The sequence below is a fragment of the Ambystoma mexicanum genome, chromosome 10, assembly GCF_040938575.1.
Source record: "Ambystoma mexicanum isolate Mex_15411 chromosome 10, UKY_AmexF1_1, whole genome shotgun sequence".
Lineage (NCBI taxonomy): Eukaryota > Metazoa > Chordata > Amphibia > Caudata > Ambystomatidae > Ambystoma > Ambystoma mexicanum.
In genome coordinates, this window is record NC_090932.1 from 900151716 (window position 1) to 900179246 (window position 27531).

Consider the following 27531-nt stretch of genomic DNA (forward strand, 5'->3'; position numbering starts at 1 on the left):
GTATCCTACCCCCGCTGTATATCTGTTCTGTTACCTCTGAAAAGCGTTCCATTATGAAGCTGTACCGTTGTATACCTCTGTAAAGTGCTCCACTGTTTACCTTTATTGTTGTATACCGCTGTAAAGCACTCCATTGCTTCTCGAAGCTAGGTCTGTGCTCAATAAATACACTAATAATGATAATAAGACAACCTGAGAGATGAACACAGGATCTACCCCCATGGTATCAGTGAACCAGCAATGCCTGTACATTCAATGTGTCGTAGACGGAGAGTATGCCCGTGTTTAGTGGATGCTGGAGATAGTAGATTGGCTATTCTGTTTGAGTATTATCCTAATGTTGCTTTAAAACTGGGATAGGGATATCAAATGTTGCACAATGTTACTGAACCTGTAAAAGTTACTCTAAGTCCAATCACTGACACTCACACGTTCTTCTTAGCCCCTCAGACCGTATTAATCTATTTGGAAGGGATTTCTGGTTGTGTAACTGCACCATTTATTGTACATTTGATGGGAGTATATTTTAGTATTCCTAGTAAAAACACAAAGCTGTTCTGGCCATACTACACACTTTATAGGAAAAACCTGTAGCACCTACAACAGGATTGGTCACCTAATTTACATCAGGTGATTGATGCCGCTCCCGAATCTCTTTGGCCGATGCATGATAAGGAAGTAGGTTGCATTAGGAATGCTGAACCAGTTAAGATAAAGACCGATGTTGGGATGCATGTCCAGCTCTCATGTCCCCACATTCAATTTCAATTGAGGAAAATATATTAAGTGCACGCTTGAGACTGTAAGAGGGTGAAACATGCAAGGTATCGGCACCGTGTGGGGGCAATTGTGGAGTGAGGGAGGGAACTTTTAATAGGCCCACATACAGGGGTTGTGTGTGTGTGCGTGTGTGCGTGCGTGCGTGTGTGGCATTGAAGCACCGCCATATTAACGTGAGGCCTAGTTGCCACAGGCTGCAAGGAAGCAACAGCATGTCATGCCAACAAGTCCAGAGTCATTTTCCCATCCCATTTCCCAATAACAATAAGGCCTTCAGGACTGGTAGATAAAATATAAATTGTATCATGTTGCAGGTCTGCAAAACCAGAAAGGAATGAGAATGGCAGAACACGGGCCAATGCTGAGCCCGTCCTGAAGGACAAACCCATGGGAGCCAGGGCAGGTCTTGAGCTGCCAAAACATCCTAACCCAGATTTAGGACATCAGCGCCCCCCAGGATAATAGTCATTCTATTTGAACCGGCAGATGCCCACAAAACAGAACTCTGGAAATGCCTCACAGTTTGGCTGATTAGTGTGGTGCTGGAGCGGCCCAGGTGACGACTCAGGGAGGGGCTGCTGCCAAGGGGGGGAAGCACAGAGCATGATGTCCGGTGAATTGAACTAAGAGGTGCAAGGGGTGATGCCAACAAATCTAGTTCTGCGTCGGGGAGGCATGGCTGGGGCGCCTGTGTGTCTGGCATTACGAGAAGCGTTCTTTAATCCAAAGTGCCAATTTGAAAGTATCCACTGAGCTCATGTCAACTACCAGGTGCACATCATGTGATTCGGCCCCTGGGGAGGGAAACATTCTCAAATGCCCGGCACACAAAACTCAAGGTGGCGGGGCAAGACACCACGTATCAGGGGCTGGGATGGATTAGATGTGTCCAATCAATCGAGATACTATAGGGGACTGGTACTATGAACATAGGGGGACAGCTAATGGATGCAGGGAATGAATAGCGTATACTGTTAATGTCATGAGTGATGACATTGTCCCTTAAAATGTCTTGTTTTGCTTTGAGCTAACCAGAGATCTCTGTGGCAGCTGGGTTCAACAGCATCCACGGACACCTTTTTTTTTTGTATACAAAATGACCCTTGTTATTCTTGCAAGAGGTGCACAGAGATTTTTTTCCAAAGAGGAATGTTTTTATTACTGTGTCTGGTTGTCTGGTGGTCTGCCCTACACTGATCCACCCAAGAGATGTATGCATGTTTCCCAATACCCAATGAAAAAAGTTATGATTGATCCCAGTTGTAGTCCCTGTAATACTCTGATGCTGCCTGTTAAGAAGCCTGGCAGAAACATAGATTTGAGTAGGATCTGGGAGCTGTAAAATCAGTGGTTATTCCAGGTTTTCCAGTAGTGCTGATCCTTGCTACCATCCTACCCTGTCCTACATTCCGCCTACTACAGCCACACTTTTTACTGTAGTAGATGTGTGCTCTGCATTCTTCTCCATATCAATACATGCTGAAATCCAAATCCAGTTAGCATTTTTCTATTGAGGAATTCAGTACACGTAGGCAAGGCTATCTCGTGTGCACACAATCAGCTGCCCTATTTTCACAGCAACTAAAAAGGATTTGTAGGATAGGAATTACACCGGAAAAGCAGTGCTTGCTCAGTATCTTGTGGACTTGTTGGCTCCCTCTACATATAAGGATTGCAAACAAGACACACATTTACTTGCAGCCTTAGCTAATCAGGGAAATGAAGAATCTAAACAGAAGGGAAAACTAGGCAAAGAAGGGTTACTCGGTTTGGGGCATGTTCCAACGGGACACAAAGCAATAGAAAGGCAGTGTACAAGATTCCAAAACCCCAAACTGTCACCCTGCGTTCTTTAAAGTTGATTGTCATAGTGCCACCAGTGTACTGACACTATAGGATTGCAGAATGCAGCCAGTGTCGGACCAAGGTGAATGTGAATACATTTCTTCTAGCTGTCTGTGCAAACTAGCCATCACTCATTCGCAGGTCTTTGCGGATTACAAAAGGCAGCCAGGCTTGAATCTAGTTGAATAAGGATTACAGCCAATGCATTGGTTCTAGATACCTATTTAAAGTAACCATCACTTCATTCCAGATCCTTGAGGAATGCAGCCACTATATTATTTCGAGGTGAACGCAGAATGCAGCCATAGCACTGAATTAGATGAACGCAGAATAGCCCTATATGGAGTCAAAAGTAATTGTACAATGTAGCACGGTTACTAAAGCTAGGCATAATGAAGAATGCTAGTTAAGCTTGGAATCTTGAAAAATGCAGAATATAGCCAGATACTGCATCTGGAAGAATGGTGATCGTAACCTTCACACTGACCCTAGTAGCATGTGGAAGTTAGCCCTGTTTTAATAAGTGCTGAGGATGAGTATGCTCGTCCTATTAGCCTAGACATGCATAATAGCCCAGCAGTGAAGGGGTTCAAGCATCTTGATTTAGAGTTTAGCCATCATACTAAGTCTGAGTCACTGTCTAGAATGAACACCATGCATTTAACCTCTTACTCCCCATGCACAGGGAAACTAGCCGAAGGCACGGCCACAGACCCGTACGCATCCGACATAATACACTACTTGAATACACTTTGCACAGCACCTCTGTGTTACGCTCACCTGGTATCCACGGGGACGCCACCCAGCCAGTTGGTCATTGGTGCCCTTCTCTATGACTCCCTGGTGTGGTTCTCGATGTCGATGGGATTCTGCCTGGAAATGAAGACTATATTAGGACTGGACGACCGAGGTAAGTTTTCCCCCACCTCCCTTGTGTTTTCAGCCCCTCCGGGTTCTCTTCTCACCTGGCTGTCGAAATTGGTGAGCTCTCCGTCCTGCTCTCTGGGCAGGGGTGCGTGGTCTTTTGTGGGCACGGGCGGTCCAGTTAATTCACTGACTACGGCCCTTGAAGTGTCTTTCTGGTCGGTCTTATTGCGTTGTTATTCTTGCATGCCTTTTCTCTGTTCTAAAATGTCTCTTTATCTCCCTTATGAGCGCGGAGTATCCGCTTGGAGAACTGGGTAGGATGGTTCTCACCAGTAGATGATGGCGCACAATAGCGCTATGATGCGGTAAGGAGGCGCTTTGCACAGCCCAGCGATGTCTTGTCCTCACTGGCCTGTGCTTTTCTCTTTTTCGTAGTTCGCAGTGTGCTCCCAGCGCAGATGGAGTTCTGGAGCTATGCCGGTCGAAAATCAGCCAGCCAGGTAAGTCTCTAAGCGCTTTGTGGTTGTAATGTCTCTGTTACCTCCTTTAATAATGTTTTTCTCCCTTTTTTTCAGGTCCTTCGATCTGGGCAGCAAACTCTTCAAATGGAGCTGCCCAGGAGCTGTGAGCAGTGAAGGGTGGAGTTTACAGGTAAGATTCTGCTGCTAACAATGTTCTTTGTTTTCTGCAGGTCCGGAATTCGTCAGGCTCATGAGAAAGCTGGACACGGTGAGCGTCACGTTGCTAGTAGCAAAGAACGGGAAGCGTGTTGTCTTGTTGGGGTGTGGTTTAAATAGCCACTGCAAAGTAGTCCACGTAAAGTAGTCCCTAGGCCACCACACCCAAAACACTAGACCGCATAGCTTGGTTCTAGGAATCAAGCTATGTGGATGCCTCCATGTTGGCTGAAAGCTCTAAAAAGTAGTACCACAAGCAGATGCCCATCGTTGTTTATGAGCCTGGCCCCAAGAGGGCCTGAGAAGTGGATGCCAGGCTTTATAAGCGATCCGAGTCCTGATTCCACCTGGCCAATGGGCTTGCCAGTGGGGATCAGGGCTGAGGTCGTGAAAGCACTCCCCCCCCCCCACAAGGCCCCTCCCATTGTGTCTCCTGCCTGGTCCAGGTTTAGTTGGGAAGTTCTGGTGAAACGTCTTGATTAGACGTGGTGCATGGATGTTCTCACTGGGTTCCCAGGACCTATCTTGAGGCCCAAATCCTTTCCAGTCGACGAGATATGGCTCTAGAGTATTTTGAGCCAGGATGCCTTAGACTTCGAATTCTGGTCCTCCGTCAATTAGTATGGGTTGAGGTGGTGTCTTGACTCATGTTCCGGGTTGCATTGGTTTTAAGAGGGATACATGGAATACCGGATGGATTTGTAGATTAGGTGGCAAGTCCAATTTGACGGCTGCCGGGTTGATAATTGCCTTGATGGTAGAGGGTCCGAAATATCGAGGATGGAAGGTCCGGGTCCCTTTGATGGGTACATATTTGGCTGCTAACCAAACCTGCTCTCCCACTTAATAGTCTGGGGCCTTTTTTCGATGCTGGTCGGCAAAGTGCTTTTGTTTTTCTTTGGCATGAATGAGATGTTCCTTCGCCTTTCTGAACGCCTGAGTGATGGTTGTGTGAAGAGTCTTTACTGCAGGCATTTCTGGTAACTGATCCTTGATGCACTATTGTTCTCCTCGAGTTTGCCATGCGAGGAAAGCATCCAGGCTCATTGACTGTTGAATTTCGTTTTGTAATTCGGCTTGCGATAGGGTTGTTGTGATACCCAAAAGTTTGTCTTCTGGTATGATGGGTACCGGGTCTGGCGTTGTATACACCGTTTCATCGATGCCCATCCGAGGTAAGGGGTCAGCTTTCCCATTCTTGACCCCAGGTCGAAAGGTGATCACAGTCATATTCGGCGAGGAAGAGGGCCCACCGTAACTGGCGTGAAGACTGGGCTTTGGCTGTTTTAAGATATTGTAGGTTCCGGTGGTCTGTGATCACTGTAATGGTGTGTCTAGCTCCAAGAAAATAGTGTCGCCACGCCTTGAAAGCGGACTCGATGGCTAGGAGTTCTTTGTCCGTGATAGTGTAATTAATTTCCGGAGTTGAGAACTTTTTTGACCAGAAGGCCACAGGATGCAGCTGGCCAGTTTCTGGGTCCCTCTGTGAAAGGACCACTCCCATTGCCATACTGGAAGCATCAGTTTCTACGATATAAGGGAGGTCTGGACGAGGGTGCCGCAGGATTGGAGCGGAGGTGAATCTTCGTTTCAGTTCCTGAAAGGCTTTTTCTGCTTCCTCGGTCCAAGCAAACTTTTTATTGCATTTTCGTAGCAGTACTGTGATCGGGTGCACAACCTGAGAGAAGTCTGGGATAAATCGGCGTTAAAAGTTCGCAAAACCTAGCATGCTCTGTATCCCCTTCAGAGATGTTGGTGATGGCCATTTTAGAATAGCGTCAACCTTATGTAAGTCCATTCTGATGCCTTTGGGCGAAAGGATGAAACCAAGAAATTCTACTTCGGTGACGTGAAAAAAACATTTCTCCAGTTTTGCATATAAACGATGTTGGCAGAGCTTGGTGAGGACTGAAAGAACGTGCCTGATGTGATCGTCTTTTGAGGCTGTGTAGACCAAGATGTCATCTATGTATACTAAGGCGCAAACGTCAATCAGTTCTCTCAATACATCATTCATGAAATATTGAAACACTGCGGGAGCATTGCATAAGCCAAAAGGCATGACTTGATATTCAAACAAGCCATATTTGGAACGGAAAGCTGTTTTCCACTCATCTCCGCTTCTGATCCGGACCAGGTGGTATGCTCCCCGAAGGTCTAATTTGGTATAGATCTGAGCATCTTTGACTTGGTCTAGCATTTGCGTTTGCAAGGTACTGGTCCAAATGGGATTTCAGGTGAAGATTTTCTGGTTCGGTGAGAGCTTAGATCCTGCCGCATGGGATTTGTGCCCCAGGAATAAAGTCAATTTGACAATCATAAGGCCTATGCGGCGGCAAAGTGTTAGCCTGATCTTTTTGGAATACGTCCTGAAAGTCACGATATTCATCAGGCAGAGTATTATTTACCCCTAGGGTAGAAGCTATAGTATTGGAAGTCTTGGAGATACAGGAGTCGGGTTCCGGTTCATGAGAGTAGCAGGCCGGGGAGCAGTTGCCGGAGAAGGTTAATTTCCATGCCCGCCAGTCTATCAAAGGGTTGTGAGCAACCAACCATGGCATCCCTAGTATCAACCGGAACTGAGGTGCCTTAATAAGATCGAACGAAATACACTCCCGATGGCCATCCTGGCACAGCAAGGTTACTGCAGCTGGGCACTGGGTTACTGCTCCGGAAGCGATTTCTGTCCCATCCACGGTAGTCACCTTGCCCCTGGTAGACTTAGAACACAAAGGGAGCCCCATCTCTGCTGCCAACTCTTGATCTATATAGTTCCCAACTGCTCCGCTGTCGATGTACGCTTCTACGGCATGCATCTTTGACGATTGTTGGTGGTTTATTAAGATCACGGGGATCGCAAAGTGTGAGGTCAGTGGCTCTTTCTCATCACGCGACAAACTGACCTCTACGATTGCCGAGCTTGGTAGTTTTCCGATTCCTTAACTTCATCCTTTTCTGTGGCCCCCACTGTCCTCCTTGGGGGTTTTACTGGGCAGTCTTTCAGAAAATGTCCTGGTTTTCCACAATACAAACAAAGTTGCTGTTGTCTTCTTTTATCCCGTTCTTGTTTTGTTAATGGAGGTCGTATCCCTCCGATCTGCATAGGTTCTACAGCATTGTCTGGCACCCGTGGTGCGTTGTCTCTAGGCCGAACATGAACTACTCGAGAGTCTGCTTTGGACCGGTCTGCTTTTCAGTCCTGCAACCGATGGTCTAGCTGCATGACCAGATTTATGAATTCGGTACAGTCTCTGGGGGGGGGGGGGGGGGCAAGACGTCCTTTAATTCACCTCGTAAGCCTCGATGGAATAACGTGTTTTAGTTTTATGGCCATCTGGCTTCAGCAACCAGTCTATTGAAAGTCGCAATGTATGTTAACAAGTCTTGGTTCCCCTGCCGGAGGGATAAGAGTTTGTTATCCACTGCTTGTTCCTGGGTATGGGGAGCAAACAGTTTTTCCATTTCTCTCTGGAACCCCCCCTAGTCCTGTAACAATGGATCATTATGGGTCACCAACGGCAACGACCAATCCGCTGCACTTCCACTCAAGTATGATAGGATGAAAGCTACCCGAGCTTGGTCATTTGGAAATGCACCAGGGCGACAAAGGAAATGAAGGCGACACTGATTCAAGAATGCTGCATACTTCCGTGGGTCGCCCGAAAACCTTTCTGGTGGTGCCAGGGGAACTGTTCCAGGCAGCATGATCTGTACTGGTGTGGGGGTATAAGATGGTGAGATAAGATTTTGCATCAGTGGATTTCCTCCAGGCAGAGGAGTCTGACCTGCCTGCGATTGCAAGAACTGTCTAACAATTTCGTTGGTGCGCTCCTTGGTCACTATTAGGTCTCTTCCGAGTCCATTAGTCTCTTGTCGAGCTGAATGAACCTCAGCACAAAAGGTCCCCCAACAATTGGGCCAATTGGTCGATTTTCAATGTTTCCATGGCGCCCAGGTGGATTATTTATGTGAGGCTTCGCGTTCTGTTATGCTCACCTGGTATCAACGGGGACGCCACCCAGCCAGTTGGTTGTTGGTGCCCTTCTCTACGACTCCCTGGAGTGGTTCTCGATGTCGATGGGATTCCGCCTGGAAATGAAGACTATTAGGACTGGACGACCAAGGTAAGTTTTCCCCCACCTCCCTTGTGTTTTCAGCCCCTCTGGGTTCTCTTCTCACCTGGCTGTCGGAATTGGTGAGCTCTCCGTCCTGCTCTCTGGGCAGGGGTGCGTGGTCTTTTGTGGGCACGGGCGGTCCAGTTACTTCACTGACTGCGGCCCTTGTAGTGCCTTTCAGGTAGGTCTTATTGCGATTGATGGCGTTGTTATTCTTGCATGCCTTTTCTCTGTTCTAAAATGTCTCTTTCATCTCCCTTTTGTGCGCGGCGTATGGAGAACTGGGTAGGCTGGTTCTCACCGGTAGATGATGGTGCACAATAGCGCTATGATGCGGTAAGGAGGCGCTTTGCGCAGCCCAGCGATGTCTTGTCCTCACTGACCTGTGCTTTTCTCTTTTTCGTAGGTCGCGGTGTGCTCCCAGCGCAAATGGAGTTCTGAAGCTATGCCGGTCGAAAATCAGCCAGCCAGGTAAGTCTCTAAGCGCTTTATGGTTGTAATGTCTCTTTTACCTCCTTTAATAATGTCTTTCTCCCTTTTTTCAGGTCCTTTGATCTGGGCAGCAAACTCTTCAAATGGAGCTGCCCAGGAGCTGCGAGCAGTGAAGGATGGAGATCACAGGTAAGATTCTGCTGCCAACGATGTTCTTTGTTTTCTGCAGGTCCGGAATTTGTCAGGCTCGTGAGAAAGCTGGGCACGGTGAGCGTCACGTTGCTAGTAGCAAAGTAACGTGAAGCGTGTTGTCTTGTTCGGGTGTGGTTTAAATAGCCACTGCTAAGTAGTCCAGGTAAAGTAGTCCCTAGGCCACCACACCCAAAACACTAGACCGCATAGCTTGGTTCTAGGAATCAAGCTATGTGGATGCCTCCATGTTGGCTGAAAGCTCTGAAAAGTAGTTCCACAAGCAGATGTCTATCTTTGTTTATGAGCCTGGCGCCAGAGGCGCCAGGACTGGCCCCAAGAGGGCCTGAGAAGTGGATGCCAGTTCTTATAAGCGATCCGAGTCCTGATTCCACCTGGCCAATGGGCTTGCCAGTGGGGATCAGGGCTGAGGGTCGTGACACTCTGTCATAAGAATGCAGCTCCAGTTCATGAAAAAAATTGATATGCACCACCTACGGTCCGCACACAATTTCTATACCGCTCTAGCTTACCCCCTCTAGACCACTTATTACCACCCATCCACCTGCCTGCTCAACATGGGTGGCCAGCAGGGAATTGCCCACCCCTCATATCTTAAACACTGGCCAATATTCACAGAATCATACTTCAAACTACAGCGTATTGTGACCATACTAATCGTGGGAGGCGCTATACAAATGTTGCACTACTACTACCCAAACGAGAACCTTTTTTAGATATGGTAGGTTTTGTAAACAATGGATTTTAGGATACGCAGCGCTAGTAAAACCATTACAACACTAGGCAAAAGCCAATAGCGTACAACCCCTCAAATAGTCAACAAAAGTAGAAGAATTTGAGGAAGATACAAAGGGAGCTATTGGAAGTCCCTGCTTTGTGTTTGACAGATAAGAAGACATTTACATTGTTTTGTCAGTAAGACATGGGTTTGCTTTAGCAGTAATGTCACAAGCACTCGTCATAATCAGTAGTTGCTGTACCTATACTGCCAATAGATCATTGGGCTAACTTGCATCATGAGCTAGTCATATCGTCTCGCCTGAGCTTCACCATATGCCTAACCTAACTACACGCTAAATCTCGTTATGTCTTACGCCATTTATCTGTATGTCTTTGTGACCCACGGTCGGATTAACCGCTACTAAGAACTCGATCCTGTGCTCTTTACTGTATCATAGTAAATGAACTCTAGGTTGTTTTCTATGTAATGCAATCTACTCTTTTTTGATCATAGCCTAACGAGCTTGAAAACGTGCATGTTGATTGAACTTGCACTATTACATGACTGTTGATCCTATGCTACGCCAGCTAGCCATTGCCAACCAGCCATTTGTGTCTACACATGTCTGTAATTTTTACCTGTCCCACACAACTATCGCATTTGCCCTGCACTTTGTTATCCTATTAACCCCTAGCATTTCGTTAGCAGACACCATAACCAATCTACCTAGAATAGTGACCTACACTATACCAGAAACTGCACACCCTTGTGCTTACTCTGCATTAATCAATTGCTTGTACTCACCTGCCTGTTGTACCTTGAAAAACTGTATTCCGCCCACTGCCCCTCTAGCTAGCAAGTGTTGTTGAGTATCAAATTGTGCTCATACGCAATTACTCTGATGCTAGTAGACTTCCAATGTTCAACGTTATTCTGCAATTTAACATTGTACCGTACCATTATTGTCGCTAATGGCACATGTCGCGCCATTACATTTCTGAGCGAGCACTGTATTGCCTAAATCACATTGCATTCTGATACCTGCACTGCCCAGACCCTGCACTACTGTATCAAACAACTATACTATACCGTAGTATACTGTACTTCACAACTGCATAGCCTGTGCCTCACAGCCGCCTGGACACCTTTCAGAGTCTACGATACCTCTCCACCACCCTGTCAACCATTTGAAAGTGACTGTGCCCATGTGAACAAACTATGTTTACCACAATCGTGACTAACCACTTGCTAGAGCTACCAGCACCTTAACTCCTGTAGTCACATCAGAGTCCTACTGTGTGGTCGTACCATGATCCATGTTATAATTAAGACTGTCACCTACACCATGCTCCTCTTTATCTTAACTTCCTTCCCTTTCCCAACCTCCAAGGCATTCACTTGCAGCATGCCATCCCTAGCTTTGGAAGCCAATACTACTATGGTTCATACGGTCCCTAACTCCTCATCTATAAGAAAATCATTACCCCCATCCAAACTAATCAAGCCAACTTACTTCCTGCCGCCTCTTGTTCTGAGACAAAAGGAATCATGCCCCATTAGTGACGACATGCAACAAACGTCAGAGCTAACACCTACCCAATGGATCTCCCATTTTGCTTGTAAGCCTAAGCCTAACCAACCAGTCATGTACTACTAGATGGAGAAACCATAGACTAGGATCCAGACTCACCAATCCTTCATCAACCCCGATAAGAGGGAACACCCAGACATTACCTAGGCTGCGCTCACTCAACCCCCTCAATTCCAAATCCACTCCGAACTTGGAGTGCAGCACCTCTCGCACTATCTTCACAGGCCCTACTATGAATACAATCAAGGAAAATCACAAAATGATGCGAGTCCTTATTAACGCTAGATCCCTTGTTGCCCATGCCACAGAAATCGCTGACATAATTACATCGAATCAGCTAGACTTCCTAGCTGTTACAGAGACTTGGCTTCACAAAGCAGATGGACCGGCCCTCTCCTTAGCTGTCCCGGTAAACTTCACCATCATTAAACGAGACAGAGAAACATCCAAAGGGGGTGACTTGGCATTAATTTGCAAATCCAATTTAGTCATAAGAGAGACAGAACTCAGGCCACTTCCCTCTGCTGAGCTACTCTCAGTTAAATTGGGTCTATCCCCCTCACGCATCATTACCGTGCATCTGGTCTACAGACCACCAGGCCCACTAGGAACATTCGAAGATGACATAACGTCCCTCTTGAATACTAACACTAAACATGGGTCCCAAATGATCATACTTGGTGATTTCAACTTGGGCCTAAACGACCCCAAGGGCGCCAATGCTACCATCCTAGCAAATACTATCGTTGAAGCAGGCCTCACTATTTGGAATAATGGACCCACTCACATTAAAGGTCGTACTTTGGATTGGATCGTAGATATCAATTGCATTTCCTGTATAACCGCCACTGAAACGTGTCTATGGACAGACCACTACTTGAACTCGGTCACCATTCCAGACAGCCAACAAACCAACTCAGCTAAGCCTATGGCCCCACCGGCACTAAAGAGATGTAAAAAAAACCATAACAGTCGCTAAACTCTTGCCTCTGATCCAACCTAGAACTCCTCCTATCTACCTACCTGCCAACCCTATAGACTTGGTTGATCTATACAACAATACAATCAATTCAGCTATTGACGTCATTGCACTGTTGAAACTCAGCAAAGAAAAACCTCTAGCTCACCTAAATTCTTGGTTCACCCCTAGCCTAAACGCCCTTCGTAAAGAAAAGACAGGCTGAAACCAGCTCGAAAGAGAACCCGTCTGATCAGAATAAAAATCTTCTCACCACCCTTGCAGATAGATACAAAAAAGAAATGATTCAAACTAAAAAAAGAGACATTCAATGAAAGAATCAAAAAAGCCAACTCAAGTACCAGGGAAATCTTCTCCATACTAAGAGAATTAGAATCCCTGGTTGCTCCCAACGACCGGTGCATTAAAAACTAAATTTGGTGTACCGATATCCAAAATGCCCTCTGCAACAAAATCTCCATGCTCCAAGTTAAAATGATTGCCAAAAAACTACTCTAAACAGGATTGCTTTAGCAACACAAGAAGCCAACTTGCAAGAAATTACCAACAATCAAATCAAAACATGCAACCAGTTCAAATTTAAGTCCATCTCAACAATTGAGGCTGAAAACATCATCACATCCCTCAAACCCTCCCGGAGCCTTGGGTACACTTGCCCAGCACCAATCATTAAAGAAGGTGCTAAGGACTTAGCTCTTTTCATCACCACCTTCATTAACTCCTCTTTCAAATCCTGCTCAGTTCCCAACAACCTTAAAGACGCATGGGTACTACCCTTACTAAAAAAAAAAACTAACCTGGACCCCAACATCCCCACCAACTATAGGCCAATCACTACAGTACTGTTTCTCCTCAAAATCCTGGACAGAGCTGCCTATCTCCAGATTCAATCTTATCTGGAGATCAACAACATATTAGGCACCCACCAATCAGGCTTCAGGCCAAGATAAGGGACCGAGACAGCCCTTCTTGACCTGAAGAACCAACTAGATGATCAGAAAGACAAAGAAGAAGCTTCCATTCTTCTCCTTTTGGAACTATCCGCCACATTCGACCTGGTCGACCACAAAGTTTTGTGCAACCACCTAAAATCAGCCACCCACTTTTCCAAAGATGCCACTACTTGGATAAATTCCTTCTTAGATAACAGATCCATAAGAGTTTTCTCACAGACCTCAGCAGCAGACCCAGTACCTATCAAATGTGGAGTACCACAGGGTTCCCGCATCTCCCCCACTTTGTATGATATATTTACTAAGCCCCTCTTCGATATACTTGAAAATCTGAGTGTCTCATATCAATTATGCTGACGACACCCAGATCCTCATCCCTATCTAAGGAGACTATGACAAAGATGTAGAATTGATCAATACAATTTACTTAATTACACAAACCTGGATGGCCACCCATGGATTATGTCACAATGAAGAAAAGACTGAGCTCTTAATCATTGTGTCCACCAATAGACTGAATAAACTCTCTCCTTAATATAACTCTGTCACTATTGATGGAATCAAGATCAAAGTCGCTAAGGAAGTTGGACTCTGCAGTCAACCTCAACAAACAAGTAAATGCCACAGCTTCTGCAACCAGCTACACTTGTAAATTGATCTACGCATGCAAACCATTCTTGATCACTGAAAGTTGCACTACGATGGCACGTGTACTAATCTTATCCAAGATGGATTATTGCAATACACTATACTTGGGTACCAGCAAACACAACACTAATAAACTCCAGACACTCCAAAATAATGTCTTAAATCTGCCTTAGGCATTCCAAAATCGCAGCATATCTCCCACGAGAGACGCTCTATCAACTGGCTTGCCATAAATGACAGAATTAAGTTCAAATCACTGAACCTTACCTACAGATGCCTCACCAACAAAGCACCCATATACTTGACGGATAGATTTAGCAAACACACCTCAGAACGACCCATCAAAAAAGGCAACATCGAACAGCCTTACAGTCCACAATTTCAAACTCAAAAAAACAGGGGGGGCTCTAGTTTTCCAGTGATGGCGGCACAACTCTGGAATTCCATACCCGACACCTTAAGAGCGTTACCCTCCTTTAAGATAAATGTTAAGCGTGTGCTGCATTCTCGTGACCGGTGATGGTTTTAACTCAAGATGACCTAGAGCACCACCACATGATTCTGAACAACATAATCTATGTATATTACTGTATATATTCTGCAAAAAATCATCTTATGTATATGTTCTTTTTTTGCTGTTCCCTTTCACCTGTAACTTAAAACTTGTAAGCGCCCAGATGCCCGAGGCCACGGTGCACTCTATAAATAAACAATACAATACAGAAACCAATTGCATATTAAAAGCAAAGAATTGGTGGCTTCAGGCATGCCTTCCTCTCTGTGTTCAGCGGCAGTTGCAATCAGTGCAGTCTGAGAATTGTCTTGGGGTCCTTCACTGAGGGTTGCAGTTTTCAATTCAGCAGTAACGTTTCTGCTTAAAACCAACATTTCCTCTACAAATAATATAAACTTATGTTGAACTCTACCAACATCACACTAACCCGGTGCCCAATATTAAATCCAGTATCTCAAATTCCCACTCATGATGGTGTTGAGCACCATGACTGTGTGACTACCACAGATTTTCTTTTAACTTCCACAAGTGATCGATCAGATCCCTATATAGAGAATGCATATTTGATATATACTTTGTGGATGGGTCTTGTTACAGGGATCAGAATGGCCACTTGGTGGCAGGGTATGCAGAATGACCTTGGGCTATTTTGTGGAAAGTGGCAAATTGGCAAATGTCAGACCAGCATAGGTACCAGAGTTGGCTGCACCAACACAAGCACGTCGAATGGCAGAAACACAATCTGTGAACAATGAAACAGATTCTAGGTATATTTTGAATTTGCTCATGATTTTTGGCAATTATAGAAGACACCTGGCATTAGCTGGTTCCCAATAAAGAATCATGCATATGTAGGTGCCCTTGCTAGATGCAATAATGCTTTCAAACAAATAGCTGATATCAAGTGCACAACACACCAAACATTGCACAGTGAGGTGCACTGTAGCAATGTCTTTGCAGATTCTATTGAGAACACCACAGCACCTGGCAGTCCCAAGGTAGGAGTAGCACCCCACAGTACTTCTACCACAGAGCTTTTACAGCTCACTGCATCAACCTCTGCACCTCGCAGGAGCAGCCTGCCCGGGCCACAGAACGCCTACCTGGAACATCTGCACCGTCCCAAGCTGGCTGCCACACAGACAGAGCCACTCCAATGCCCAGTGCGTTTCCTCTCTCCAAGAGGGCTGGCCCTCCCGATTGAGCTTCTACCCAACTTATCCTGGGTCCTCATATTCGCCGGCCGGCAGTGCTGGCCCCACCTCAGTCCCCCTCTTAAGGCCTGTGTTGCCTCTCAGGACGTGTCTGGCGTGTTTGACGTATTTGGCCACATCCAAGTATGTTCCCCTTAGCTTTCAGCCAAGCATTCACCCCTTGGCTCTCGCCACTGAAACCACTGCCTCTCACTCGAACTACAGAATGAACTCCCCTATCTAACCCGCCCCCAACCCCTATGAATTGCACACCTTCCCTGCTTCCTGAGCTCTGCGAGCCACACAAATGCCCAAGGTAAGGCCACTATGCTTGTAAAAAGCTGCAGAATGCCTACTAACCACACATCTTTACCTGCTAAATGCCTTCTCACCCCGGCATCCTCACAACCTTGCCCACTGGCACACAGCCACCCCTTCTTAAACCCACCCCCTCCTACCCACCTCACTTCCTCCCACCTGCCCACTCACTCACCGTTCATTCTTTTTCATTACCCAATCCCACCCCCTTCCGGCCACAACTACACACAACCCCCGGTCCGTGCAACACACATCATCCATCTTTCTCCCTATCCACAACACACATCATTCCAATTCCACCATCGATCAGGGTGACAAAGAACGGCCTACCTTCACTTCCGAATGAAAGACTCAGAGCCTCAACCAACGCTCATCCATATCCCGGTCACATTTGAAATCGGATTTCACAGACTCATCTTGCACCCTACCCCTCCCCCACATCATTGTGCACACCACGGCCCCCCAGACTACACAGGAGCAACACAAGCACTCCCAAGCCCAACAGAATTACGCAGCTGAATTGTGCTCTGATCAACGCAGGCTCCCTATGCTCCCATGCAACACACACACACACACACACACAACCTCATCGGGAAATACCACCTTGATCTCCTCGCAATAACCGAGTCCTGGCTCCATAGCACAGCGGGACCATCCTCATTGCTTACCATTCCACCAGGTTACTCCATACCGAGAGCTGATCAGCCTAACAAACCAAGAGGCAGTGTAGCCCTCATGGCCAAATGATCACGGTCTATCAGAGAGATCTCCACCCCACCACAGCCAAGCTATGAAATGCTTTTGTCCAAATTATCACTCAACCCGCAAACTAAAATCAATATACTGCTCATCTACCAATAACCCAACCCACACAGCACCCCCGAGCTGGACATCCGCTATTTCGTTTAACTTTCATAAAGCCTGCCACCAAGTACATACGATTAGATGACTTTAAACTAGGCTTCAACGAGACATCTGGCACTAGAGCAACTGCTCTCACTAACACACTCACAGAATTGAACCTCTAAATAGGTCACCATCCCTACCCATTCCAAAGGGCAATTCTTGGACTGGCTCTTCGCACTCAATGCCACGACTACTGTTACCGTCATCAGCCCAATGCCCTAATCGGACCACTTGCTAATCTAGTATTGTATTGTACTGCCACCTTTCAACCAAACATGCCATTCCACCCTCTCCTACCTTAGCCTGCAACACCCATAGGCTTACAGAAGAAATCCTTGGCCCCTCACTCGTAATGCATCTTACTTATTATGAACCCATAGTTAACGGCCAGCAGGCTCTAGCCACTCTCTTCAACCAGGCCCTCACACTCACCATGGATCAAAATGCCCCCATCAAATCCAAAATCCCAAAACCAGGCAGGCTTGCTAACATTTGGTTCTCTGATCATCTGATTACACTCTACAGGCATAAACGTGCCCTGAAAGACACCTAGAGAAAACACGTCACCCCAGACAATCTTGAAGCTTTCAACATCACAGGTAAAACCTAATAAAAACACTGATGTGCTCTGATCAACGCGCGCTCCCTATGCACCCATGCAACACGCACACATGACCTCAGAGAATACCACCTTGATCTCCTTGCAATAACAGAATCCTGGCTCCACAGCACAGCAGGACCATCCCCAATGCCTCATTTGCCTCCAACACCGCAGTCTGGGTCCCTCCAGTCATTAAGAAACCATCTATTGACACCCCCCATCCCCACCAATTACCGAGCCATCACCACAGTTCCTTTCCTTCTAAAAATGTTGGATCGCTTAGCTTACTCCCGGATCCGAACTTTCCTCGAACAATATCAACTACTTGGATGAAGACAATCTGCTTTCGTCCCAAGCACAGTACGGAAACAGCCCTCCTTGACCTCAAATCCAATTAGACAGCATCCGCGACTCAGGCAATATTGCCATCTTGCTCCTTGTTGATCTCTCTGCTGTGTTCGACTTTGTCCTCATCTGTCTTCCAACTGCCATTAATCCCCGAGGAGGCATCATCTTGGGTTAACTATGCAATCGCAGATCCCATTGCCGTACCGATTGGGAGTCCCATAAGGTTCCTGCATCTGCCCTGCCCTCTATAACACCTACACCAAGCCCCTCTTTGACGATCTAGACACACGCAGCATCCCCTACACCTACTTCGCAGATGACACCCAAACCCTCCTCCCCATCCCGTGAAATCACACCCAGGCCGTCAAGGCTACCAACAGAATCTACAGCATCAGCATCATCCATTCCTGGATGGCCACCCACAATTTGTGTCTCAACAATGACAAAACTTAGCTACTCATTGTGGGCTTCCCCTTTGTCTAAAAAACATGGATCCTGCTTACTGTGTCTTGCCCATAGATGTCACCATGATCCAAGTCTCAAAGCATGTCAAGACGATCGGTGTCTACATTGACTCAGAACGTAATATGTCCAAACACGTGAATGTTTTAGCCTCCCCCTTAGCCTACACGGCTAAACTCATAGCACCGAGTAGACCATTCCTTGCCCCAGCCAACTGCCTGACACTCGCTCGAGCCATCATAGGTAGGAAATTGGACTATTGTAATACTCTATCTATGGGTACTTCTGCCAAGAAACTATCTAAGCTATAGCCTTTACAAAACAAGGCCTTAAGGGCAGCCTTGGGTCTAGAGCACTCAGACCACATCTCTGCTACGAGACGGGACGCCCACTGGCTACCAATTAAAGAAGGATCGAGTTCAAACCCCTAGTGATCATGCACCACTATGTCCATAACAATGCTCCCTCCTACCTCAATCCCTGCATCTCAGCCAGAACCTTGATGCGCTCCCTTCAATCATCCTCCAGCTTCGCTCTCCAAAGCCCTTCATTTAAATGCAAAAAAGCAGGCAGATCCAGCTTCAGCATCACAGCACCAACCCTTTGGAACTCTTCCCGCCGACATAAAAAATAAGCCTTCTTACTATACTTTTAGAAAACTTGTGAAAACCTTGCTCTTTGTTAAATACAATTAAACCATTTGCCTGCTCTGTGATTTTCATTTACTAAGTCCTTGTTCGTGTACCAATTTCTGTACAAGTGCTGTGATACCTCTGGGTCTGGGCGCTTCATAAATATAATAAACAAGATAGTGGCTGTTGCAATTGGATTTGCAATAGAGCGGGTGCACAAGCCAATGAGCAAAACACTAAAAAGAAAGATAGCCAGTAACCGACATTGAATGAATGCGTAAAAGGGAGGGAGCAACGTGAATAAGGGAAACAGTGAATGACAGAGCTAGTGCGAGGGGGCAAGAACTAATGAGTGAAGGACTCAGTGTGTCGATGAGAGCAAGTCAGTGAGAGTGGCCGAATGAATGGGTGAGTGAATTACTGTATGATTGAATAGGTCTGAGTAGGTGGGATTGAGTGGGAGTCAGGCTGGAAGTGTGTGGGAATCAGCGTGAAAGAGTGTGAGAGAGAAAGAGCTAGTTCTAGATTTATTTTGTATGCAAATAATAAAACAAGTAGTATTACGTTTGTGTCTGAATGAGCGTGTGTGCGTGTTTGAACAGTTGGGAGCGCCTGAGGGGGAGCGAGCGGGGGTGAAAGTGAGTGGGAGATTAAGTGTGTGAGTGAAAAGGAGAGTGTGAGTGAAAAGGAGTGTTGGAGAAGGAAAGTGTGTGGATTTGACAGAGAAGGGGTGTGAGAGAGAGAAAGAGGGGGAATGTGTGAACAAATAGAGTCGAAGAGTGACTGAAGCAGTCTGTGCATCCCCTGACAAACAGTTTGATTCATTATTTGAAATGTAAGGGATATTCGCCAACCTTTCTAATTAACTTATAGTATGTTACAAAGTTATATCTTACTTCATGCTTCACTGTGGTAAATCATGTGGCTTCAAACAAACAGGCGGTAAAGGCACTGGAAACAACAATGGGTCCTTTCTTTTAGCTTGTACAGTGTACTGCGCCACAACTATAACTAGCCATCTAACAATACAGGAGTGCCAAAAGAAATCATGGCTCTTTCAAAGACCAACAGTTATGTCAGCACCAAGATGCTTTTAGCGAACATCACACCTAATAAAACCCCATAAAAATTGTACAATATAGAGAGGCATGCGATTCCAGGTAAACTGATCAAGGAGTGTGCATGTCACAAGGACACTGAAGGGGGTCGATGATGATTAAATACTGACACGCCAAAATATAAATGCTCATTGTTCAGGTCTGCCAGTACTGATTGCCAGTTTTCTTTATTTTTGGTAGAGCGATATTGGTCACTAATAATAATACTTTAATGTGATACAGATTGAAATTAATTCAAACTTTACACATGTTACAAATTACATAGAAAAATGAACTCTTTACAAATATAAAAATATATAAAACATATATATATACCTAAATACATAGCACCTTTACAAGTATCAGAATTACTACCAAAGGAAGTTGGTCACTAAGCATTATTGACTAGCACAGAAATACAATGGCTTTTTTCTTTTGTTTGGGTGGGAAAATGAGAGCTTGCTTCAAAAGACAGGAAGAAGAAAGGTACATGTGACGGAATGAGCTGGGAAAAGTAGAAAATGGCTCAACAAATTCTGCCACGCACTGTTCTGTAATTCAAAAAAGATGGCTGCCCGAGTAGGAATATGGAGTTATGCAAATTAACTTACTTTTCTACAGCAGACCTTTTCTGGGATTTGCTTTTGTAATTTAATGCCATTTTAGCTTCCATGCCAGTGTACACAGCTACACCTGGGAAAGAGAACGGGCAAAGTTTAAAAATGTTGACGATTATTTAGTGTACGACATATTGTACAGATACAATGCAACTACAATTCTAGATCTTAGACATTTCAAAATGAGCAACAGTATAGTTAAGGATCCCAATACTCTAGCATTAGAAGAAGCTGGGAGTGGCAGTGGCACCTTCCGTCTTTTGGACTAAATGGTTGACAATTTTTAACAGAGTTGAAATAAAAAATATACTTGCCACATCCAAGTTGATATTTAAAATCTATGTCCTGAGATAAATATTTAAACACCATCAACGCATGGTTAAGGAATGCAGGCAGCAGAATGATGAAAACGTGTGTTGATGACTTTCATGAACAAACGAGACGAACACAAAAAAAATGCTTAAACAATCCTTCATTTCGTTTCACATATAAAGAGAAATTAGTGCATCTGTTACTTTTCAATCGCTCAAAGCAAACTCCAAATATTCTTCCTTCTGAGTTTTTGGAGAAGAACATGAGGTGGGGCCGACTGTCAGCTGGCATAGGCTACTACAACCATACTTGATTTTGACTTGCAAAAACCCAAACAAAACGGAATAAAAAATGCAAGAAATAGGTGAATGAGTGAGACAAGATGGCTTCAATAGAAGAAAACCGTTATCGTTGGTTAGCTCAGTTGTGACAAGTACAGGCCTTCCTTAACACATTCTTTAGCTTTTAAATTATTCCCAGAAATCAATACCCGAAACCCACCAATGTCCTAGAATAGGAAGCAAAACCCTCATCAGAAGGTAAAACACTTGACGCCATAGAATGCTGTACCCCTGCCGAGCAAGAACACATTGCATCCATGGCACTGTGAATCAGGCTAAAAGCGTTGAATCCTATTCTAGCATCCAGCAGGAGACAGTAAAGCGGTTCCAACACATAGCCAAGTGGCATGCTCAAATTTCCTGACCACCAGTCTGGCGGCAGCAGAACAGACTTCATTGGAGCTAGTGTGGATTTGGGTCACCAGAAAGAACTATTGCCTTTATCAACCCAGATGAAAAACCATGCCTGAACAAGAAGAAAAAAAAACACTAGAGGGAAAAGGGCTATTGGATTTAAGTTAAACTAAATAAAACCAGTGTATTTAATTGAAGGCACAAACGAGAAGAGGATGAAGCCGAAGATCGAGTTGTCGAGGCGCGTGCAAAAACAACATTTACCCGTTATTCAATATAGAACTGGAAAACGAAGAGTAGGTTGCACAAATAATAAAAACTATGTTTAAGAAGTGTTTAATATAAAAATTATAAAATATTAAAATGACTCGACCCTTGAAGGCAATTCTTAAGAAGAGACGTCAGCATGACCAAACACGCGCATGTATAACTCAGTGTAATATTTCATTGTGCAGGCATTACCTCCAGAAGATATTAGAGCATATCCATGTAATGACTGAATAATGTATGTGATAATATCAAACCCTGGGGTATCGCAAGCAGCATGGGGAGGCTGGTTTACGGAGCAATCCAACATCGAACCTCCCATAACCATTTGATGATAAAGAAAATAATAAAGCAAATCTACAGAGATACAGCAACACTAAAAAAACAGTCCTGTGCGGTCGGTCTCTCCCTAGACCACTACCCCTTTGATGACCAAAATGAATGATTGATTTAAGCATCAACTGTGTTCTCCACAGTTTGAAAAAGTTTATGTTGAGAAACCAGCAGCCTTTAACGGTTAATTCTACAAGACAGGCACCCCCCAACCTTCTCCCTTAAGTAAAGCATCTGTTCTGAGAAGCAATGTTGAAGGTCCTGAAAAAAGTCTAGCTTTACCATTGCAGGGCACATTTAAAAACTGGGCTTATAGTGATGGTGTCTTCTCGTGTTATTGAGTGGCTTTTAAGTCCGTCAATATTTACTCCTGTATTCGATGCATGCTGAGGCAGCAATTTTGAATAATAACTGTGCAAGAAAATATGATGCATAACATTCAAGGGAATTTGCAGGTAATGCCCATTATTGTGCAAAGTCTCTTCTAGGAGGCAATACAATCTGTATTGCATGAAGCTCACAAAAAGATTATTCACTGAGTGAATGTTTGCTTTCAGGTTTTGCTATGAAAGATTCTCCAATGGTATATTGATCAATCAGGGTTTATGGTCATTGCAACGAATTCCTTGCATCGACATGCATTTGCATCAAATTTTTTCCATCTAAAAAACTTGTATCGAAGGCATTTATTTTTTGGGGGTAGGAGGGTTTATTCCCCTACCCCTGTTTTTTACCCTTTATAATGCACCTAAACAAAAATTAACTCTTTACCCCCCCAAAAATATGCATTTGATGGACATTTTTTTAGATGAAAACATTTCGATGGAATGGCATTAGATGCAATGACCAGATACCATCAATCAGCATTCTAGGTTTGCAAAAACGCTGCAACCTTGCCTACGAAGATGCGCCACAGCAAGGGCCAGGCACTACAGGATTTTTCTGGTTACTGAGTACAGGCTGAACGAGCACAATCTGAATTGGTGATGAATAAGCAAGATTGCTCAGAAGCAGCGAGTCAATGGGCCTCATTACGAGTCCGGTGGTAGCCGTGCCGGAAAAACCGGCAGGCTGCTGCCGGACCCGAAATACCATTCCGCCTCCATGATTGCCAGAATCACTGGGGCATTACTACCCCGGTGACCCGGTAATTCCGAAGGCGGAATTCTGTAAATCCCCATTCCCATGGAGTCCCATGGGGATGGGGACAATGGAAACACTGGTTCTGTCTATGACGGAGCCAGTGTTTCCATTTCCGCCTGCAGGCGGGTGGCGTTACTCCCGCCAGGTCAGACCTGGCGGGAGTGAGCCCTCCCGCCTGCACAACTCGGAATCAGCCAATCCCGAAACAACGGTGGCGGCGGATTTACCGCCACCGTTGTTTCCGGACCGGCAGGGTCATAATGAGGCCCATTGTGTGGAGCTTGAAAAGGAAGCAAAGGGCGGCTGGAATGCGGGTGATGGAAACAGACTGCCACTGAGTACCTGGGTGCCACGTTGTGAGGCTGATGCTCAAAGAATCTCCTTAGATTGAAAATGTCTAGAACCGGAAGGGTGCGGAGAACAATGAAACGCTCAATGGATCTACAATGAACTTTGACCAGTTTAGAAAGGGCCGAGATAATGAAAGAGGTGCTGAGAAAACTGAAAGTAGGTTAACCCAAGAAGGATTGGGAATTGTGAAAGACTTGGAAACAGACTCTCGGAGACTACGTAATCTTGACCAAGTTAGAAGAATCTGAACTAAGTGAGAAACTTGGTTTTTATAAAATATTGAAGAACAATGAGACAAACTGTTCACTTGACCACATCTTCTAAGTTCACTTTGGGTACAAATTCTTCTTTCTGCATAAAACGAATCACCCGTTTAATTGCCAACATCCACTTTGTTTCTGGACATAAGCACCAAAGACTGAATACTGTTCTCCAGTCTTTGTATACTTTCTACTGGCTCCCCTTGCCAGCAGAGTCCAAACTTCCTTTGCGATTAGTGTCAGCAGCTTGTTTTCTGCTTCTGTAATGTGGACTGTCAAGGGGTTTGCACAACCTTTAATTTATGTATGTTTTCTGTTATGTGCAGTTCCCAATTGTTAGTCATTACCTGATGCCATCAATGACAATGATGGCTGAATCTTACTGCTCTAAAAGATTATGGGAAAGGAGGCTTTCAAATGAAAGTTCATGACTGTTTTGATTTTTGAGACCAACAATGGATCAACCTTTTTTTCCAAGTACCCTCAGGATCTGTAAAATGACTAACCCTACTTGAATACATTTTGTAAGTATAGGGTCGCTGACAATTAAATAATTCTATAGGTTTGCATTAAGTAAAATGGAATGAAAAGGTCATCTATTGCTCAGTATCCCTATAGCACTAGCCGTGTTATATACTTATTTTGTACAGGCTCGCCCCAAATTCCGTTCTATAATTGTCTATATGAAAATGGATAATTTTTTTATTTTGCTTTAAAAAAAAAACTCCTATTGGTTGAACATCAACAAAATCAGAGTATGTTACTTACCAAAAATTTCTTTGGTGTTTTTTAATCTTGCTCCACGAAGTAAAAGGTTTTCGGCCCCGAGAGGTCTAAAATAAAAACAAATAGTTATTCAATTTCAAACGCATCACATTTATATTATTTACAAAAACATTTTCAAAATGATAAACCAGAAATTGTGTTCTTAAGGTCTAGTAGGGTATCTAAAATTAAGTTACCACCAGTGTAATTAGCCTACGCCGCTTTTGTGAGGTGAAATATGTGTCATATAAGATAATCGGTTATAAAGACACCCTAAACGCAATTTAAGAATGTTACAATGTTAAATGTATTAGTTAGAATAGGTTGCCTGGAGAATTCAGCTACATCAACAGTGGCCATGAACCAAACCATAAAAGATAAAATGAGAATTAATCCCTGACAAAACAAGTTTTGATGCCCAACAGGCAATGCATAATTTTGGATGGTCTTGCAGAGTCACAACTGTCTCCTCTCTCAATGCACAAACCTAAAAAACAATTCTTCATAAATGCATTAATACAATTGTCAGAGCAAGTGATCAGCTTGAGACAGTAGGCCCAAAACAGATCAGAATTAATCAACTAGTAGCTATTAACAAAACCTCACAAGCAACTAATTTGTAGGGCCTGCAGTTTAACACATTGGATAAGAGGAGTTCCAGTGCTTTTCAGTATATGAGAGTCTGCATGCTCTACAAATCTTACCTTCACGTAGAAATCCCTTTTCTTGCACCCAATATTAAAAAAAAGGAAATTAAAGTGCATCATCATTAACAAATTAAAAGTTACTCCCTGTAGTGGCTAACACACTCCTAGTCCATAGTCCCCCTTACGCCATACTGCACAGACGTCTCTCGCTAGGGACGGGAACAGAATATTTTTTCCTCACAAAAAGTTCATTTCCACTTTAAATTTCAGACGGGATGGGGCGCATGGCTAGAGGCGCATGTGCACACCGCAGACCCCATCGTCTGGCACCTCACCTCAATCCCCCCTTTTTCACATCGGCCAGCTTAAATGATGCAAAAAAATGTTTTAAGGGGTGGATGGTGGGTCATATGGAGGAAAGGGCACGATGGACTAGGAGTATGTTAGTCAGTACGCGGAGTAACTGAATTACTCCTACATCCCGTCCCCTTTCCTCTGTACTGCATGGGCAATTACAACCAATTTCTGCCGTCGCCTTAGCCCTGACTGCATGTAAATGCATATTTGTTGGGTGTTGGGTAAAATTTGACTTACTTCTAGTTTACCTCTATTTGTGGACCCCACAAACGTTTTGCTTTTGTTTCAGCCTCCTGTCCCGACTTCTGACAGTGGTGCACAGCCTTCAGCCACAATTATTTGTCGCGCGGAGGCATCAGGGTGCAAAAAAAAGATGCTAAGACAATCCACTGGGCTTTCGCTCATAGTTCTGGGGAAACTGACTTGTCCTTCTGACAGTCAGTACTGGGAAACTTTGTTTCCCTTAGTCATATAATGTTGTTGCCACATTGTGCTTCAACCCCTTGGAGTGGTGGGACCAATCACTTTCAACGCCTCCTTGGTGCCCTGCAAACAAGCCTTTTCAGAAGTATCCCTGCTCCCTCCAGTAGACAGACTAGCTTGTACCTTGGCACACATGCTGGAGCATTGTACCGTCGAGTTTCGGCTCGAGCTTTGGGGAAATCCTAGTTCGCACTGCAAAGCAGTGTCTTGCCAAATCACGCTGTCCCACTTGCTTTAGGCCGCGAGAGAGGAGCGTGTGATGGTCTGCGAGACTTGGGTGCCCCTGCGTCACTGTGCGACAGTGGAGGCCACCTTTCTTCAAGTGTCCTGAGCCCAGCTGCATCAGTCCTTGCTTTGTCCTGCATTCCAGATGAGAGATTCAGCTTGTGAACCGTACTCGCAGCGCTTGTGCATCTTGAAGCTTAACCAAGAAGGGGATTTTGTACTCCATGCGACCTTCTTCAAACCTGCCAAGTTTGACACTGGAGTGCACTAAAAACAGTGAATAACCATACGACTTACTAGTGGCCCCTAGTTCATCCAATTCCTTTCTACGCACAAATGTTCCCTTGTGGTCCTTGCCTTGGGTGGAATACGCTTCCTAAAGCTGTCCAAAAGTAGGGGACAGCTTTTTTTGCTGCAGCAGATCCTCCTCTGACTCTCGGAACCGCATGTTCCACACTCCAGTATCCTATTCTTACTTGTTCTCCACCTTGAATATTGTACTTTGCACAAGGCTCCAATCTTCATAGGGCTGGACTTCTAAAGTTAGGGATATCCATTGCTGGAGTTGGATATTGTGATGAAGTTTGTCTGCTTTTCCTACTCACAAGTTTTGGCAGGAATCCGCATTTTACCATATTGACCGAAAAGTGATTACATATATTTTACATAGTGTGTGTCTAAGTAGAGATATCACTGTTTTTCAGTATTCACTTTTGTTTGTTGTGGGCCTAATAAATTGTATATTTTTGATATACTACTATCTACGGGTAATTCTTGTCGTCCTACTGTATGTGCTCATTCAAGACCTCAGTTCACCCCACTACTCCTGACACTCAGCCTTGAACTGCCCTGGCTAACTTCGCAGAAATGTTCCTGTTTCACTAACAAGGGTGGCCTCCTGAACATCTGTTCACCAGAGCAGAGTTCAGAAATCCATTCTAACACCAGGCACAACAAGTTCTGCAGCTTGTAAGCTTCTTTGATCGCTGCCACCATCCATCTAGCAACTTATACATTAGAGGTCCGAGTGCTGGGAGCCAGGCCCCCAAATGTCACAATTAATGCATCTGACTTGCAGATGTCTTTGGTCCTGTTCAGGTAGAACTTAAGCATTCTTCTTATGTAGAGACAGTGCAGCACATTCTCGGCTTAAAATTGGGGAAGAACGTCAGTAGCACAATCTCCTC

At 44.9% G+C, this 27531-nt stretch overlaps 1 protein-coding gene across 7 annotated transcripts in view; it reads right to left on the reverse strand.

Annotated features, from left to right (window-relative positions):
• ATP11B (ATPase phospholipid transporting 11B (putative)) overlaps positions 1 to 27531 on the reverse strand; it is a 1683501-nt gene that overhangs the window by 1411928 nt on the left and 244042 nt on the right. For all 7 annotated transcript variants that reach the window (XM_069618659.1, XM_069618656.1, XM_069618658.1 and 4 more), the window contains 2 exons: positions 24636 to 24700; positions 20501 to 20582 (listed from right to left, as the gene is read on the reverse strand). In XM_069618659.1, coding sequence (XP_069474760.1) covers positions 20501 to 20582; positions 24636 to 24700 — 147 coding nt within the window. The remainder of the gene's footprint in view (positions 1 to 20500; positions 20583 to 24635; positions 24701 to 27531) is intronic.